The 19,766-nt window shown below is 42.1% G+C and overlaps 1 protein-coding gene across 5 annotated transcripts; it reads left to right on the top strand.

Moving 5' to 3' along the window:
* Positions 1-8,749: 8,749 nt before the first annotated feature.
* Mrps33 (mitochondrial ribosomal protein S33) lies at positions 8,750-18,396 on the top strand. 5 transcript variants are annotated; one of them, XM_041634979.1, is made up of 4 exons: positions 11,586-11,687; positions 14,280-14,462; positions 14,559-14,800; positions 18,036-18,396. In XM_041634979.1, the coding sequence occupies exons 3-4, from the start codon at positions 14,586-14,588 to the stop codon at positions 18,139-18,141; spliced, it is 321 nt and encodes a 106-aa protein (XP_041490913.1). In that variant the 5' UTR covers positions 11,586-11,687; positions 14,280-14,462; positions 14,559-14,585; the 3' UTR covers positions 18,142-18,396. The 5 variants fall into 5 exon arrangements, with proteins under 5 accessions (XP_041490912.1, XP_041490913.1, XP_041490916.1 ...); XM_041634980.1 differs by lacking the exon at positions 11,586-11,687 and adding an exon at positions 12,594-12,719; XM_041634978.1 differs by lacking the exons at positions 11,586-11,687; positions 14,280-14,462 and adding an exon at positions 8,750-8,856.
* Positions 18,397-19,766: the final 1,370 nt, after the last annotated feature.

Raw genomic sequence — 19,766 nt, 5'->3', positions numbered from 1 at the left:
GGATCAATCTTATTCAAACGACCACACATGTATATCCCCGGAGCTCACTGGCCTTCAGCCTCATCCAATTGGTGAATTCCAATTGATGAGAAAGAAACTCTGTTTCAACAAGCAAGGTGGACAGCTTATGGGGAAAAAATCCAGCAAGATAATTGACATCACACACTATTTATGTTACTACTTGTAATTTAAAATATGCATACTAGGTATTGCTTCCCAACCCTTAACAAGTCTGCTACATGTTAGATACACTGGTAGTGGGATATAACCAATGCAATTATGGAAGACTACTTGAAAGTCTGTAAACACAAAGATGACACTTCAGGCCCCTCACCTGAAGACATGCGTATGTATGTACTAAAAGGCAGCTTGCAGGAGGATGTTCACTGAATGCTTCTGATAATAAAAAAATCTAGAGACAAGTATTTCCTTGGTGCCAAATGTTAAATAACCATAATATATTCATATAGTGGAATACTCTACATAAATTAAAATAGATTCATTACATATGTATATATTAAGATGTATGACTCTCAGAAACACAACTTCAAGTGATTAAAATAAGATGCAAAAGATGTATATAGGAAATTCCCAGATCTGTGGTTTTGAAATGAAAGGCATGGCTTCTGTATTCTATTTATGACACATATAGATGTCCAAAAGGACAAATGCACACACAGGAATCAGACACACCAATCTCAGAATGATCATCATCTTCGAGAAGACGGAGGATAAGAGAGAAAGTAGGAGGGATGGAGCTTCATCTCTTCTGTATTCATATCTGCACAGCAAAATCTAAATTTTAAAGAGGAAGAAGTAGAGGAAGCATTCATTTGACAAGCTATAAAAAGAACACCTCTCATTTTAAAGCCGGTTTTCTGAGTTATCATTTACATACCACAAGATTCAGCCTTTTCTACATATACAGTCTGATGAGTGTTAGCAAACAAGTACAGTTGTGTAACCACTAGTGTAATGGAAAAAGTACATCCACTGCCCAGAAAGTTCCCTCAGCCCCTCTGTGGCCAATTGCTCTCCCTCGTCACTAGCGCCCCCTATGGTCATCTGTCCTGTAGTTTCCAATCCCAGTGAAGCCTCTCCACAATGCTGCCTAAATGGACTAAAAGGCATGTAGCCTATTGGGTCTTACATATCGCTTAGCACAATGCTTCTGAGACTCACTGACATACTCATATGTTGTCCTAGATAGGGTTTCTATTGCTGTGATGAAACACCAGGACCAAAAAGCAATTTGAAAAGTGTATTGAATGTAATTGGCCCCCATAAACTCATAGGGAGTGACTATAAGTAGTTGTGGCCTCGTTGGAGGAAGTATATCCTCCTTACCTGGGGTGGGCTTTCAGGTCTCCTGTGCTCAAGCTATGCCTACTTCAGTTCACTTTCTGTTGCCTGGGAGTTAAAATATGGTACTCTCAGCTCCTTCTCCAGAACCATGTCTGCCCTCACACCACCACATCCTGCCATGTTGATAATGGGCTACCCCTCTGAATCTATAAGCCAACCCCAATTAAATGTTTTCCTTTATAAGAGTTGCTATGGTCATGTGTCTCCTCCCGGCAACAGAAACCCTAAGACAGAAGGAAAGGGTTTATTTGGCTTACACGCCCATATTGTTGTCTGTCTTGAAGGAAGCCAAGACAGGAACTCAAGCAGGGCAAGAACCTGGATGCAGGAACTGTCGCAGGGCCCATGGAGGAGTGCTGCTTCCCGGCTTGCTGCCCATGGCTTGTTCAGCCTACTTTATTATAGAACCAGGACTGCCTGTCCAGGGGTGGCACCACCCACAAAAGGTGGGGCCCCATCCATCACTAATTTTAAAAATGCCATTACAGACTTGCCAACAGATATTGAGGAAGCATTTTTTTTAATTGAGGCTTCCTCCTCTGATGACTTTAGCTTGTATCAAGTAGATATATGACTACCCAGCACATAAGAATACATAATTTATTCCCTTTTGTTACTTCATAGAATTCCATTGTATAAAGGTACCACCATGTGCTTCTCTATTTATCCACTGATGGACCTTTGGGTTGTGTCTTAGTGTGGGCTCTTATAAATAAAACTGCTATGGTGGGATATGGAGGTTTAAGTCTGTAACTCCAACCCTCTAGAGACTGAGGCAGGATAACTTTTAACTTCAAGATCAGAAGTCACACAATCACAATAACTGCAAAAAAGGCCTTTGTCAAAGTTCAATAACTTTTCATAATAAAAATCCTGAAGACAGTAGCAAGAGAACAAACATACCTCAACATAATAAAGACTATATATAACAAATGTATACCAACATTATACTAAATAGAAAAACAACTCAAAACATCCTTCTAAAATCAGGAGCCAGACAAGAGTGCCCACTATGATTCCTCCTATTCAATACAGTCTTCTGGATCTTAGCTAGAGAGATAAGGCAAGAAAAATAATAAAATATCTACAAATAGGAAAGGAAATCCTTATTTGCATTACCCTATATTGTAATAGGCTCTTCAAATGTGTGGTCAAATTAAGGGTCTTGAGACAAAAAGCTTCTCTTGGATGAGCCAGATGAGCAGCAAATGTAATCATATATCTCTCTTAAGATCAGTGGGAGCCAGGCGGTGGTGGCGTACACCTTTAATACCAGCACTTGTGAAGGCAGAGGCAGGCAGATCTCTGTGAGTTCAAGGCCAGCCTGGTCTATAGAGCTACAGAGAAACCCTGTCTAGAAAAAAATCAGTAGGAAATCACACACAGAGGAAAAGGTGAGAAGAGTAGGGAGAAAAGTATTATTTGAAGATACTGGCCTTGAAGATTGAAATGATAGGGCCACAAACCAATGCGCGCCAGTGACCACGAGATACTAGAAGAGTCAAAGAACTGGTTCTCCCCAAAAGGAGCATATGCTTCCCTAGAAGGAGCATAGCCCAGACAATATCCTGATTTTTAGTTCAATAATACTGAATTTCAACTTCTGTCTTCCGGAAATGTGATGAACAAATGCATTGTGGTAAGCCACTGTGTGTGGCATTTTATTACCTCAGCTTCAAGAAAGTAACATGAGCCCCATGAATTCTACTTAATGGCAGGCATGGTGCCCACTACAGCCTTCTACACCTTGTGCTATGGTTTGGACATGGCTTGGGGGTATCATCCAAGCGCTCATGGGTTGAAGTTTAACCCTCACCCTGAGGTATTAAGAGGGTAGAAAATTAATCCATCGTGGCATTTAGAGATGAGGCCTTCGGGAGGGGATTAGTACTAAATAAATAAACCATGGAATGGAGTTCTCATGAATGAATGCTGGTGGTTTCTTACGAAAGAGACCAGGGAAGATACATGCATGATCCATCTCTTGCCATGTGCTGTTCTTTACCCCCTTAAGATTCTGCATGCAAGAGATGATTGCCGGAAGCACTGGGATACAGCTCAATGAGTGCAGTACTTGCTGTGCAAGCCGGACAACCTGAATCTCCAGCACCTGCACAAAAGCTGGGTACCAGCGCACCACCACTAGGAGACCAGAGCGGAGAAGGAGCCCGGCCAGGGGCTCCCAGGCCAGCTAGCCTGCTGTACACAGCAGTGTACTGTAATGATCCTGTCTCAGACAAGGCGCAAGGCAACGACCAACACCTACACTTGTACTCTGCCCTCCAGACATGCATGCAGACATCCACACTCACATACAGGAATGTGCACGCAAACATTGTGCACAAACCCCAGAAGAGAAAGCCAGTGCAGAATGTGGGCCCTCTCCTCCAGAACAGAACCAGAAGCCAAACTAAACCTCCTTCCAACACACCAAACGTTAGTAACAGACAAAAAACTAATACACCTTGGTGCTCTGGTTTTTTGTTTGTTTTTTTACATTTCTTTTCTTTTCTATTGAGAAATTCTGGAAATAACCACAAAAGTACAGTACAACAAAAAACTGGGGCTAGTTTTTAACAACCTGAAAATTTCAAATTCTAGAACTGTTTTTTTTTAAACTAACTTCCAAACAAGATAGGATAAATAAATAAAGAAATAAATAATCATGGATGTTCATGACAGTGCCCAGACAGCTTACTGTTGTCATGCACCTTCAGGACAAGGTAGGTAAGGTTTGCTTCAGGAACAACCACAACACAACAAAGCAACAATCACCTTAAAAACAAAGGACCTACCAGGAAAGTCAGTCTCAAATGTCAGAGTCAGGCGCTCCAGTCCTCCTCACCGGGCACAGGTGCAGTACTGGGCCAGGCTGGCTGACCCTGCTGCTCCACCTCAAAGCCTGCAGAGTGGTGGATCACACTTGGCAGGGGGCGCTTCCTTGGGAGAGCAGCCACTGAGTCTCTGGCCGGGTGCAGGCTGCACTTACAGGGGTGGCTTCTGTACTTCTTTGCATTTGTTTCTGCCTGGTCTTGGTGTGCGCCAGATTCCTCGCTGCCCTCATGCTCTTGCTCTTTATGGGAGGGCAGTGTGTTCTTAACTGTGTTAATCAGGGATCTTTCATTTGTTCCAGCAGTCCATCAGTCCCACGCTCTCTGCTCTGTTTGCCCCACGTTTTGCCTCCTTTCACATTCTTCTCGGTTTTCCTCTTCCATGGAGTATGGGGGGGGGGGGGGAGGTGTTCCTCCAGGAAATACTCAAGTGGCACTGGCCTAAAAGGGGCTCTTCCCCATATCAGGAAGGGTGCAGGGCAGAGAAGGAAGTAACCACTAATCACCTTGATGTATACTAAGAAAGATTTATTTCCAGACATGATGGAGCATGCTTTTAATCCCAGCACTCAGGAGGCAGAGTCAGATGGGTCTCTGTGATCCCAGGGCCAGCCTGGTCTACAGAGTGAGTTTCATGTAAGCCAGGGCTACATTGGGAAACTCTATTTTAAAGCAAATAAATAAAAGAAAGAAGGATGGAAGAAAGGAAGGAAGGGAGGGAGGGAGGAAAGGAGGGAGGGAGGGAGGGAGGGAGGAAGGAAGGAAGGCTTGCACAAAACATACTAATAACACAAATCAGCAGAGATGGCTCAACAACTGGGAGCACATGCTACTCTTGAAGAGGAGAGCCCAAATTCAGTTCCCAGATTCCATGTCAGGTGACTCTCAGCCACCTCCAACTCCAGCTTCGGGTTATACGACATCCTCTTCTGGCCTGCACTGGAACCTGCCATCATGTGAACATACATACACACACATACACATACTCAGACACACACACAATTAAAAACAAATATTTCTAAAATACAGCAAATCACTTAAAATGATTTTTAAAAAGACATGAAGCAGAACCAACAAGCTTCATACAAATATAGCAGGCCCTCCATGTTCATGGATCTTCCACTCATAGATTCACTTAATAATTTGGAGGGTCTTGTATCTATAGTAAGTGTAGACAGACATTTTTTTTGTCAGTATTCTCTTACCAATACAGTATAACAACTATTCACAGATCTTTTACACTGTATGAGATAGCATAACTAATCTAGAAATAATTTGAAGTATATTATAAGCTGTGCATATATTATATGCAAATATCAGTCTATGAGTTGAGCAACCACAGATTATGATGTCCATGGAACCAACTCCCCATATGTAGTGAGGATACATTTAGAATATTTTATGCCATGAGTCAATTACAAATCTGGCTTTAAAGCTAACAGCCAATATATAAAGGAGTTTGTACTGGTTAGTTTTTATCAGTTTGACATAAACTCGAGTCACCCAGGAAGAGGTGAATTTAATTGAGTACCTGCCTCCAGCAGGTTGGGCTGAAGACATATCTGTGGGACATTTTCTTGATTAATCATTGATGGGGAAGCCATGCTCCAGGTGGGCTGTGTCATTCCTGTGCAGGTAGTCCTGGGTTGTAGAAGAAAGCAGGCAAGCAAGCCATGGGAGCAAGCCAGTAAACAGTGGTCCTCCATGATCTCTGCCCTGGGTCCCTGTGATGGTCTCCCTGGATGATGGACTACAAGGGGAAGTCAAATCAACTGCCCCCAAGTAGTTTTTGGCCAGTGTTTCATCACAGCAACAGAGAGGCAAGCAAGGATAGAAGTCTTCTTGTTTACAAACTCTAAGAGGGCATTGGTTAAAAACAACCCAAATCTACACAAACTGCAAACGCAAGGTGAGATTTCTCCAAGGATGGCTGCTGCCCAGGATACTGTGAGGTGGGTAGCTATAGTTATGTATGGGATTTTAATAGCCTCGGTATAAATGTCTAAAAGATTGCTTACTATAGCATGGTTGATAACATATTAATACCTGGCAAACAACAATTCTATAGGAGTGGAGACAATGTCAACTGAATGCCCTTTAGATATAGAACTCACTGCTGACTTGCCTTAATTCTAAGATCTATTTTACTGTATTTTTGTAAGGCCTTGATTAATGCTCAGAAAATAAGGACTGGCTTCTCAATCAAACTATCAAGCATTCAATAAGTGTTGTGCAGAATCCCTATAAAACTATTGAAAGCAGATTTGCAAGGGGTAAAAGACTTAGAGTATTTCTGTTGTCGATGAAAGACTTAGCTAACCACTGAGAAGACGTGCTTTCTTATGAGCGGGGTTTCTCAGCTCTTGTCTTTTCAAGGAAAAATTCAGTGGAGACTCGCAGTTTAAGCAGTTTACTTAACAAAGAAAAAAAAAGTTGCCAAGAAGTGAGCTGTCCCAAAGAGAAGGGGAGTAGCATAGTACATTCTGCATTGTAAATTTTTTAATTCTTATATTTATAAAGTGGGTGTCACACCAGTAGAGTAAGGTGAGCCTTCTTCCTTCCCAAATCATGGTGAATCAGATTGCCTTTTTTGCAATATTTCTTCCCAAGATCCTCTAAAAAAAAAAAAAAAAAAAAAAAAAAAAAAACCTTATAGTAGAGGCCAAAGCCACAATGAAAATGAAGTCTTGGTCTTTTTAACATGCAAACCCTTCACTAGTGCACAGATGGGCAAATACCTCAGTGCCTTAGTTTTTGATATGGTGTGAACAACCCATCTGTGGCCCCAAGGACAGATAACCAAGAAGGGAACTCTGCTGTCAACAGACACAGATAAAACTGTACTTTTCTTACTCCACATATCTGATTTCCTTTCGAGATTGCCCAAGGTCCCATGACTGATCTCACAACTGTCCACTGGTTAAGACATTTTCCTGCCCCACAGTTAAGACATCTTGCTTTTCTTTCTTTTTTTTTTTTTTTACATCGAAACTTTATCATAAAAGCTGGAAGCAGATGTGGCAATTGTATAGCTTGGTCTTCTTATGGGACTTCTAGCAGTGGAAGCGGAGCCTGTCCCTGACTAGGTTTTTGGGAACCTATTCCTCATAATGGGTTGCTTTACCAAGCCTTAACACGTGGGGAGGAGCTTAGTCCTACTCAACTTGATATGCGGTACTTTGTTGACACCAATGGGAAGCCTGCCCGTAGTAATTTAAAAAAAAAAAAAAAAGCTTAGAAGAGAAGTCATGCCATACAAAGCTCACACTGGAGATTTATTGGAAGAGGAGAGAGAAGGAGTAGAGAAGGGGACAGAGAGGGAGGCAGAGACAAGTCCCTGGAGACAAGAGTGGCGGAAAAGAAAAAGAGAGGGAGGAGAGAAAGGGAAAGAGAAAAAAGAGAAAGCGATGGGAGGTGGGCAGGCCCACCTTTTAAAAAGGAACATAGAGAATGTGCACAGGAGGTGCTCTTACTAGCTATCGCTGAGGACGCATCCTGTTAGGACCCTACGGGCAGGCCAGTACAGATGCCCAAATACTAACACTGCCCCTTTCTGAACAGAAACAGAGGAGGAGTGGGTGGGGAGGTGGGGTGGAAGGAGAGGACAGAAGGGAAACTATGGTCAGGATGTAAAATGAATGAATAAATGTAACTAATAAAACATTTTAAAGAAAAAAGTTGGGAGCAGAATTTTTTTCTTTATTTTTTTGTTTTTTTTTTTTTTTAGTTGTTGAAAAAAAAATTTCAGCCTCCTCCCCATTTCCCATTTCCCTCCTCCAATTCCCTTCCCCCCTCCCCCTCCCCCCACTCCATTCCCTCTCCCTCTCAAGAATGAAGAGCAGTCCAGATTCCCTGCCCTGCGGGAAGTTCACGGTCCTCCCACTTCTATCCAGGTCCAGGAGGGTAAGCATCCAAACAGGCTAGGCTCCCACAAAGTCAGTTCATGTATTAGGATCGAAACCTAGTGCCACTGTCCTTGGCTTCTCATCAGCCTTCATTGTCCGCCATGTTCAGTTGGGAGCAGAATTTTACAAGAGCTTGTCCAACTGTAAGAGGAGAATCATAACCTGGACTGTCTTCCAAGACACAATTCTCTCCATGCTACCGCCCCTGTTTATCTTCCACCCGGCAGTTCCATCACTGCGCCCAGAAGAGAGAAATACAGCTTCAAAGATAACCCCTTGCCTAATACAAAGGAATCTTCCAAAGAGGCTCAAAAAGACTCCGATCTAGCATCAACTAGTATCTTTGGAGCACATAGGACATGAGAAAAAGAAAAGACAATGAGAAAGGAAAAACACTGCATTTCTTTCTATTATCAAAGAGCAAGTAGCTTCAGAGACGATGGATGCAGCGCCGTGGCCATTCTCAACAAAATGAAGCTTGCGAGCCCTCCAGAACCTTCTGAGAAAGCCGAGCCAGCCTCGTTCTCAGAACCAACCACACAGCTTTTCTCACCGGCGGAGGCCCTCGGCGCCGAGCAAGCCAGACCGCTAGGTGTCACCCGAGGCCCGGCCCCCCAGGGAACCCTAGTAGTTCCGGGTTGTCCGTGGCTCCGCTCTAGCCGCCAAGCTTCCGCCTCTCCCCTGCTCTCCGGAGCTGGGGGCGGGCGGGCGGGGGGCGGGCTTTCCGGGACGCGCGCGAGCAAGGTCAGACGCAGGTAAGGCGCGCGGACAGTCGGGGTCGCAGCCGAGGGCGGCGGCGGTGTGGGGCAACCCAGGTAGCTCTCCTGGTCGCTTGCCTGGATCCAGACGAGTCCGTTAGGGGCCCGCCCGGACGTCCCACGTGTACCCCACACAAACACCCTGGCCTTTCCCTGCGTCCTGTGGGGAATTGAACCAACCAAGAATGCACTTCCTGTCCCCCAGTTAGCCCGCCCTCAACACTGTGGTTTTGTATGGGAGGTGCAGACTGTGTTTGTTGCTAGTTTTTATAAATGCAATTAAAATGGTACTTGAGAAAATGTATGATACCGCTCCAGCTCCATCACCTGAGTAGTGACCGAATCAGACAGCGGAGAATATGAGTGGTCCATAATGAACGGAATAAAGTTAATATCTATTCAGTGGCGTTCTTGCCCTGTGACCTAGTGAAATCGTTGGCACCAATTTTTAAACACTCGTTCTGATTAGGTTGCTTCTCAGTAACAGCACATGTGCGTTCCTTGGGTCGTGATTGGGCAGGCACCCTGCCTTCAGTTTTGCATCAATCTCACAATCCAGGAAGACCATATGACTGTCTTCATTTTACTTGGGGAGAGTATAGTGGCAGACAAGGACGGCAACAACAACATGACTTTTATGTAAAAGCATAGAAAGGATCCTAGCTACCTTTCTACATCAAGTTCGGTACACTCTGTACTCTGCTTTGAGGAACTGAAGAAAGCTTCCAGGGAAATGCATGATCTAAACAAGCGGTTTACAAATTCAGAGACAGCACACTTCACCTTTCAAAAAGGAAAAGCAAACCTAATCCAAAGCCAGCTACCGAACTAGAATTGATCTTTTAAATCAAATCTAGAAGCTGGAGAAATGGACCTATGGGTGGGACCTATGGCTTACCGTGCATGCATGGGTACTTGAATTGTATCCCCAGTACCCACGTTTAATAAAAACAGACAACAACAAAACAAAAGCGCTGGAATCTCAGGGACCTTTGCTTGGGAGGCTGAGCCTGAACTCACTCCTCAGCCAGTCTCGCCCAATCCATGAGCTTTAGGTACGATGAAAGACCTTGTCTCCAAAAATAAGGCAGAGAACAAATGGGAACCTGATGGTAACCACTGACCTGCATACACTGTAACTAAATGGAACAAATCAGACCCATCAGAAAGATAAGAAGCTTGCCTTTTTATACCAAAGGAAAAAGATAAAGGAATTTTGAATTTTCAGATGTGGGCTTAATGTGTTTTCCTTGACATATTTAAGTAATTTGGTTTTGTTTCTCATTTTTAACAATCATTTTCTCCATAACTGTATTTTTATTTCGTTCACATTTAAAGAAACATGACGTTTCAAGGGGACTAATTAGGGAGCTGGAGAGATAGTTCAGCAGTTAATAGTGCATATTGCTCTAGCACAGGACCCAAGTTGAGTCCCTGTGTCAGGTGGCTCACAACTGCCTCTAACACTGGTCTCGGTCTCGAGCAGCGGTTCCCAGTCTATGGGTTGTGACCCCTTTGGGGCTCACATATCAAAAATTTAGATTACGATTCAATACAGTAGCAAAACTAGAATTATGAAATAGCAACTAAATTTTAGTTTGGGGTCAGCACAACATGAAGAACTGTGTTCAAGGGTTGAAGCATTTGGAAGGTTAAGAACCACTACTCTGGGTGATCCAACACCGTCTTGCCTCCTCAGGCCCTGTGCTCACATGCACATACTCACACAGATCCACCCACATAAATTTTTAGAAATTAAAATTTTTCACACTATTATGTAACTCCTAGGATAATTATATATGAATTAAAATCTAATTGACATGTAAATTATTTGACTTGATGTCATTTTTAAAAGTCATATTCTTCCATAAAGTTGAAATCCTGTAAGAAAGCATGCTAAGATCTTGAAAAGTCCTAATTTTTTTAATTTTATTTTACGTGTGTGTGTGTGTGTGTGTGTGTGTGTGTGTGTCAAGATGCAAAGGTATCTTGGGGGAGTCAGTTCTCTCCTTTCACCATGTGCGCTCCAGGGATCACACTCAGAGCGCAGGCCAGGTGGCAAGCACCTTAAGCTGCTAAGCCATCTTTTGGGTCTTATTTTTTCTTTCTTTTTTATTTAAAGTTGGAGATGGGGGGGAAAAAAAACAGCAATGTGTTAGTCTTAGGACTAGTAGCTACAGAAAACAATCTTGGTTAGCTTGTGTTTTTGTTTTGAGATGAGGTCTCTCCACATAGCCCTGGCTGGCTGAAAACTTCTTAGAACAGGCTGGCCTTGAACTCACAGAGATTCGCCTGCCCGTGCTAGGCTTCAAGGCCACACCTGGCCTGTGTTGGTTTATTTGTGTGTTTGTCTGTACTTTAAGTTCCTCAGACCAGTGAGATAGCTCAATAGATAAAGACACCACAGACAAATCTAATGACCTGAGTTCAGTATCAGAGGCCCTTATGGCAGAAGAACCCTAAATTACCCTCTTACCTCCATTGTGTATTGTAGCACAGGTGTGCCCACATCCTTGCATACAACATGGCACAAAATAAATGAATGCAATTTTTTAAAAAAAAAAAGCACATCCTTTATTTTTAAACTTTTTTTTTTCCAAGTTCCTCTGTCATTTACTAGGATGTGTGTCTGTGTTATGGACAGAAACTAAAGCCATGGTGCTGGAAGTGGGGTTGAGTCAGGGTCTCGGGTCTAAAGAGGTTTATTCTCTTTCTTTGTCATAAAGACTTTGTCACTTCAGGACATGAGTTTTGTGGTCTGTGTTGCCATGGATTCTAATGTGATCTTATTACTGGTCGTATATCCCACCTGTCTACTACATTGCAAAGTGAGTATGGAATTACCTTAGCATCCTGTGCCGGCTTTGACTGTTTCTAGAGAGCCCTTTCCCCTCTTTCCTACCTATTGGGTTACCAAGGAGCTGGTAGCGCCACCCCCCTCGTCAGGCTTTGTAAATGAAGGTATCATTTCAGGTAACCAGCACACACAGCTACGCCTGAAATTTTATCAGGCGTAACCATGTGTGCGTGTGCACTCTCTCAAGGGAGGACGAGAAATCAACAGATGTGTCTGTGTGAACACACGAACGCCAAGCTTTCGGAGAGGTGTAGAGTTGTTCCTTTTTTGAGTCATCATTTACTGAGTATCGCTGCCCTACTTCTCACAGTATTGCTGCAACCTTTCTTTTCAGAGAAAAGGGAAAGTCAAATTTAGACAGGCAGAGTTCAGAATAGACAGAATGGCGGAGCCAGGATGCAAAGCCAGGTCTCATACTGTAGCCTCTATTTAAGAATAAAGTGATTGGGAATTCAAGATTTATTTTCCTTTAAATGCTAGTAACAAAATGATAGTTCCCAGCCTGCCGTAAAGTATCTCTGTAAATCTTCTGCAGTTACAATGGAAATCTATTCTTGTATTATACTGGTAATTAGACAAAAGAGGGCAAGTGAAAAGAGTGCAGAAGCAATTTGTTTGTTTCAAACTTGTGTTTGGAAGAAGATTCAAGGTCTTCCAAAAGAAAAGCGTGCATAGAAACATGGCTGCTTCTGAAGACTTCTGGATACCTGCAAAGCCCTGGAGGGTTGTGATGCCTGCCGGTCATTATTTTCTACTTTGATATTAAACTGGTCATGACATTTTTCCCCTGATAAAAATGAAACCCTCATTCTAATAGCACCAGCCCAAGCCCATCTGCAGCCACACAGCCAAGCAAGAGATGGCAGAGAAGTGTGTGAAAAAGGAGGAGCAAGGAAAGCTGAGCGAGCCCAGATCCCGTGATGAGGCTTCCATTCTGACTCTTCTGCCTTTGCTGGCCTTTGGGTGGCACTGCTGGCCCAAGATCATCCAGTTGGCATTCAAGGTGGTAAATGGTTTGAGGCTAACATTCTACAGTAGGATTCAGGTCAACCTCTCTTCTGTTTCTGTTGAAATAGCAGTAAAACTTTCTTCAAGCAAACTGAGTTTATTTCTTGCGAGCACTATTTTGAAGTTTTATCAGGTGTCCTACACCTAGCCTTGTCTTTCAGCAGGTGTGTGGGACCTTGTCTCTGCAGGTGGCAGGTGGTTTTCTTGGCGCTCTTTCTTCCTCCCACACTCCTGGCATTTTTATTTTTGAAGTATTGGTTTGATGGAACCAGACTTTGCAAGGGTAACGTGAAAAACTCTGAAGAGCTGTTTTATTTTAGCACCCTTCTCCTTGGGAGGTTTTGGTACAGTTCTTCCATCAGTTTTTTTTCAAGATAGATTTATGCCTTTTTTATGTTTAAAAACCAGCTCCTTGGGCTGGAGAGATGGCTCAGCGGTTAAGAGCACTGACTGCTCTTCCCGAGGACCCAGGTTCAATTCCCAGCAACCACATGGCAGCTCACAACTGTCTGAAAATCCAGTTCCAGGGGATCTGATACCTTCACACCAATGCACATAAAATAAAGTTAAATAAACCATAAAAAGATTAAAAAAAAAAACAACCAGCTCCTTTTTCTCTCAGCCAGACTGTCCCCCAAATAGTCCTTTAGCCAGCAAGTATTCTCATCTTGGCATGAAAATTTCATATAAATTAGCGTATTCTGCCGACAGTAACCCATCTATCTGGCCTGGGATGAGATGACATGTTTATTCTACTAGAAGCATTCTTTTTATTGTTGGTGGTAAATATTTTTCACTTTTTCTTATGTCTGTGTCTGTGTGAATCCATGCCATTTGAGTGTGGTGCCCACAGAGGCCAAAAGAAGGCATCAGATCCCATGGAGCTGGAGTTAGTTCCAGGCACTTGTGAGCAGTCCAGCATGGGCGCCATGAACTGAACTGTCCTCTGGAAGAGCAGCAGCAAGTGCTGTTCACTGCAGGCTGTCTCTCCAGCCCCCAGAAGCATTCTTGATTTTTACATGTCCATGTGTAGGGTTTTTTTTTCTGTCTATTAGCTATAATTTTCAATGCCCTAGTTATCATTCTTATATCTGTTTCTACATTCTGTACCTCTGAAGGAAAAGGTGCTGTTGAGTTGGTCTGCATTACGGCTGATGAATAGCATCATAATTCCTAGGTGACTTTTGTTCAGGGATAACAGATCTTTTAAGCTGATGATCCTTATTTGAGCTGTTGAGTTTTGTTTCTATAGAACTACTGTCTGTTTTTCCCAAATGGCTTTCAGTTGCTAGGCAGAATTCAATCCAGTAACCTAGAGGCCAAATGACCTCATAACTCATTAGCAGTTCTCAGAGCCATCTGGTGCCCTTGAGGAGAACCGTGTTCAAAGGGCTGATAATAAAGACAACAGCATAATTACTTCTCTGCCATGATTACACCTTTAGATGGCAAGCAGTCAGCATATTTATCTGCAGATTGCCTGGGTGGTTGTTTTCTGAAGGTATAATAACGATGCTATAGCAGAATAACTTGTTTCCCTGTCCCCTTCATCCAGCTTGCAAATAAGTAAACTTGACGACAAGTAAATAGCCTATTGAATCACAAATTGTAAGAAAGGCAATACACCAAAGCAACATAGTATATAAACACAAAACATAAAAACCACAGGCCTGAGGAAAGAAGTAGCTCCAGAGTGGATATGTCTCAACTCCAGGGCAGATCTTGCCAAAGGAACACGGTAATTCATGGGTGGCTTTCTGTGTTTCATTTTCTACAATGTTACCAGATAAGTGCAAAATTTCTCACGCTCGCCTATTAATCTCCTTTTCTCTAGGGAATCTTATACCTCACGGCTTAAGAAATGGCTTCGCTTTCAGAATATGCACTGCGCATGTCTCGTTTAAGTGCCCGAATCTTTGGTGAAGTGGCCAGGCCTACCGATTCAAAGTCCATGAAAGTGGTGAATATGTTCAGGGAGCAGCCCTTGGCCAAAAAGAAAGAGACTTACGACTGGTATCCAAATCACAACACGTATTTTGCACTCATGGGCACACTCCGTTTCCTTGGCCTCTACAGGTGAGGAGAGATAAGATAGGGCTTGTCAGAGGCGGTGTTAGCAGAGCAGCAAAGGAAAACAATTAGCCTGTCTCTCCCTACAGTTCTGTGGTTTTTACGACAGAGTCCAGGTACATCAAAAGATACCGTGTGTGGGGGTAGGTGCTCTTTCAAAATTGCTTGTTGGAATTATGTCCAAAACATAGCCAGCATCAAATTGTACTGAGCTATAGAGAGACGTACAATTGCTCATTAATTAAGGGTGCTCTAAAAAGGATGGGGGTAGGGAGTAGGCCAAAACGTAGAGGAATAAAACGCACCAAGCACCATGCCTGCCAGAGCAGCTGATTGTTGGTACAGAGGAACAGAACCCTGCCCCACACCTGATCTGCCTCTTACTGGGTGTGTGGGAGCCTCCATTCTCCGCTGGTGGCAGTTTTGTTGACATTCTTACTCCGCCTACTCACTTCTGGCATTTTGATTTTGTGTCCTTGGTATATTAATTTGACTTTGATAAGCTGTAGTTCACTTTTAATGGTAATTTATAAATCACATAACTCTTAATACTGTGTTTTGTTTGTTTGGTAGGTCTAAGAAGTGAGTGCCTAGGACCCTTGTAGAAAAAAAAAATAGTAATAAAATACCAAGATGGTCGTTTTTCTTTTAAAAAAATTTAAGAAGAACTAAAATAGTATATTTTATTAAATTGAATTGTATACCATCTTTAAAATATAACATGTCCTAACTCCTAACTACTACCGTTTGTTGTAATATAAAATAAATAGTACAGCATGGTACTCATTCCAGAGAGCTAAAGGTTGGCATTCATTTATCCAACATATTTTTAAGTACTTTCCATGTACAGGTATTTAAGATGAATGTTAAAGGACCAACAGTAAACAAAACAAATGGATATTCTAAGTTAATAAATTAGTAGAAGCCGGGCGGTGGTGGCGCACGCCTTTAATCCCAGCACTTGGGAGGCAGAGGCAGGCGGATCTCTGTGAGTTCGAGACCAGCCTGGTCTACAAGAGCTAGTGCCAGGACAGGCTCCAAAACCACAGAGAAACCCTGTCTCGAAAAACCAAAAAAAAAAAAAAAAAAAAAAAAAAAAAAATAAATTAGTAGAGATTATAATGTATGGCCTACTTTTGAGTGTCTAGAATTGCTAGGGACTATCTCCTTTGCCATTAGTCTTGGCTCAGAAAATAAAACCTAATTTTATTATGACCCAGAATAAAATATCAGAAGCCAGATCCCATGGAATATTATAACCCCTAACAAAATCACATTCAACTATTTTAATATGTCTGTTTGATATTGTTCTTCATTTATTTGAAGAACAAAGCCCCAGCTATCTTTGGGAACAAGGGAAAAAATGCTAAATATTTAGTTAGTTGTTCATTGAGAAGCAAAATTATTTTTATATGTTTAGTCAGTAGTTATGGTAAATGATGCCTCCAATGGCCATCTGTAGCATCAGACAGGATGGATGTAGACATCCCTTCAATAAAGTCTGATATAAAAGCCTGCAGAAGAGGGAGGGAAATAAAATCAACCAAAACAGTTGATTCACTCGGTTAATAAGCTGCCTTGCTGTGCTAGCAGCCTTTGTAGTTTTCTTTTGGTGGTGGGCAGAAACAGTGAGGGATTGAAGAATGGAAAAATGATGTAATGAATAATATGATATGTTTTGTGACAGTGTTGAACATGCTGGGTGACGGGGACGGAACTAGCTAAGCAGGATCCAGAGTGCTGACAGAGCCTGTGGTGATCTGGGGAATAGGCATGGTAACAGCCTTAAACAGGGCAGTCAGGGTCAGCCCCAGAGAGGAGATTGAGGTTTAGGCTGAGGCTCGTGGGTAATGAGTGAACCCGGTGAGACCTGTAGAAGAGCTTGTGGGAAAGAGACGAGTGAACAAAGGCCTCTCTTACTGAGGCTGGATTGTGCCTGCAATGGCCCAGGAATAGTTTGGGCTAAGGGACCAACTGGGAGACAGGAGGCAGGTCACAGGGGTCTGTGAGTGCTGTGGTAAAGAACAGGACTTTTGCCCTGGACAACAGAGTTTGGACAACATGATCTGACATCTATTTTGGATGAATTGTTATGGTTATATTGATAATTATTTGTCAGTCATAGCTAACCCCAAGGAGGTCTGTGCTGTATTGTCCATCATGTTCATAGAATGAGATATCAAATTCTATAAAATCAATCTTTTAAAAAAAATAGTTTAGTTGGGCCCAGCAAAGCATCCCTTTTTAATATATTTAGCCCATTTTATTAAATCCATTGAATAATGTATATTCAATCCATAGGCCATTATTGCTCCCTGTTACAGAGGAGGAAACTAAGGTGCAGTGGGAGAGCGAGGTCTCGTATCCAAAGTTACAGAGCTCGTGTTTGTCTGGTGGAGCTGTGTTTTAAAACCAGGTTTCCATGGGTCCCATGGCTTACATGTGTTTACACGTTTTGGGGTATTTAGTCTTAGGATGTAGACATGATACAGTTGTAGCCTTCTTCGCCTTCTGCGCTGCCCACATGTGTAATTAGTCCTGGCTGCTGTGACCCCTAGAAGGCTTATCTTGATTTGCTGTCCATCTGTGTGAGCCTTTCCCAACAGCCTTTACGTATGGGGCATTCACTGCCATGCAGGGTGTTCTGCAGAACTGCCCATTTTTAGTAGACGCTGATTCCTAGGGCAATCAGGATCTCTGTGTAGCTACTGAAAATTATATTCAAGTTTTGTTTTTCAAGACAGGGTTTCTCTGTGTAGCTCTGGCTGTCCTGGAACTCACTTTATAGACCAGGCTAGCCTTACAAAGATCTGCCTGCTATTGTCCAAATTTTACTCCTCTCAATGTTTAGTCTTTTTTTTTTTTTTAGGTTTTGTTTTTGGGGTGTTTGTTTGTTTGTTTTTAGATACTGGGCATCTAACCCAAGATATTTATATATACCTATTTTATATAGAGAAATGTTGGATGGTGTATCTCATAGTTACATAGGTTTACTTGGTCTCACCTGGAAGTATACTACTCTTTGTAGTATTGTGTCTGTGAAGGAAAACTGACATCTGAATTCTTACAACCCAGCCAGTCTATATGTTGGATATACTTTCTGTTCACCAAACTAAGCACATGCCCTAAAAAGCCATGCTCAACAGCCTAAGAGAACAGCTCTAGATTGGTACTTCTCTGGTGTGGTAAACATAGCTGTAGTAAACAATTTTTTGTTTTTTCTCTTTCCTCCTTTATCAAGAGATGAGCATCAGGATTTTAAGGATGAGCAAAGACGTCTAAAGAAGCTCCGTGGAAAGGTGAAACCAAAGAAAGGAGAAGGGAAAAGAGCTACAAAAAAGAAATAGTACCAGCTTGTCAAGAAAGAAAATTTCTTCCTCAATGACTAAGAAAGTGTATCTCATTATCTTTTCATATATTAGAGCAACATGACCTTCCTCAGTAGACACCAACCCTGTGTTCACATCCACTTCAGTTAAACTGTAACTGGTTTCTTGAAGATATTCTAATTCTTCAAAATTATACTTACTTTGGTTTTGTAATATGAAGTTTACCTAATTCTCTAATGGAATGAATAAACTATTGTCTTGTGATTTGTTTAAGATGGGAATGAAATATTGTGATTTGTAAACAGAGACCGCTTATTTGTTTCCCGGCCACCTAGACCTGAATAATCACACAGAAACTATATTAACTATAACACTGTTTGGCAAATAGCTTAGGTGTATTCCTAGCTAGCTCCTACATCTTTTTTTTTTTAATTTATTTATTTATTATGTATACAACATTCTGCCTCTACCCGCATGCCAGAGGAGGGCGCCATATGTCAGTACAGATGGTTGTGAGCCACCATGTGGTTGCTGGGAATTGAACTCAGGACCTCTGGAAGAGCAGCCAGTGCTCTTAACCTCTGAGCCATCTCTCCAGCCCCGCTCCTACATCTTAAATTAACCCATTTCTATTAATCTGTGTATCCCCACGAGGCTGTGACTTACCAGTAGATTCTGATGTCCTTCTCCTTTGGCAGCAACATGGCATCTCTTTGACCCTGCCTATTCTCTCTATATATCTCTGTTCAGATTTCCTGTCTGTCTTTACTCTGCTAAGCCATTGACTGAAACAGCTTTATTCGTCAACCAATCAAAGCAATACATATACAGAAGGACATCCCATGTCATCTCTCCTTTTCTCTCTAATTAAAAAGGAAAGTTTTAACTTTAACATAATAAAATTACATATAACAAAACAGTTATCAAGCAAGAATTATAGTAACAGTATTTAGTCTTTACATTTGGCAAATTAAGAAAAATACTCTATTATCTATCCTATCTTTGTGGGCCTAAAGTTTTATATCTAATTATCTTTTATCGTAACTAAGGAAAACTATATAACTATCTGGCTTCAACTCCATCAAAGACCCCAGAAAGATATAATATTACCCAGGTAAACAGGAAGTGCCTTGTAAGCAACTTCCAAAACTAGAATTGCTAGAGACATCTCATTACCTGGGCAGTCACCCAAAATTCTTCTGTAACATTGGGGCATCCATGTTCAGCCTGCAGGCCCATAATATCTGGCAGACTTTTCCATGAAGCAGGAAATGTGAAGATCTGTTCTGCCTTGTACTGGCAAAGTTCATCAGTTGCTTTCTTCTGTGTCCTGCAGAATGTCTGGCAGTTTCTTCTGTGAAGGAGGAACCCTAAAGAACCCTCTCACCTTCTTTAGGCAAGTTCAGCAGTCATTTTTCTGTGGGTCCTGCATGTCCAGTTTATACAGTATATCATCAAGCAGTCCAGGCAAGAGTAGTTTCTTGCCCAAATGGCTAGCCTTGTCACATTGGAGGCAAATTCCATAACAAGTTTCTTCAATGCCTGTCAACCTCTCTTAAGCAATTGATGCTGCCAGAAACATGTCTCACTGTTGAGAAAAGTCTAAGTTTTTAAAACCTTTTAAATGCCATATTCTATATATC

This window comes from Microtus oregoni, unplaced genomic scaffold (assembly GCF_018167655.1).
Source record: "Microtus oregoni isolate MIOR12 unplaced genomic scaffold, Mior012 000046F_ref0000063, whole genome shotgun sequence".
In the NCBI taxonomy this organism is placed as follows: Eukaryota; Metazoa; Chordata; class Mammalia; order Rodentia; family Cricetidae; genus Microtus; species Microtus oregoni.
Note: the sequence above shows the minus strand (reverse complement) of the source record. Positions and strands in the feature narration are given on the sequence as shown.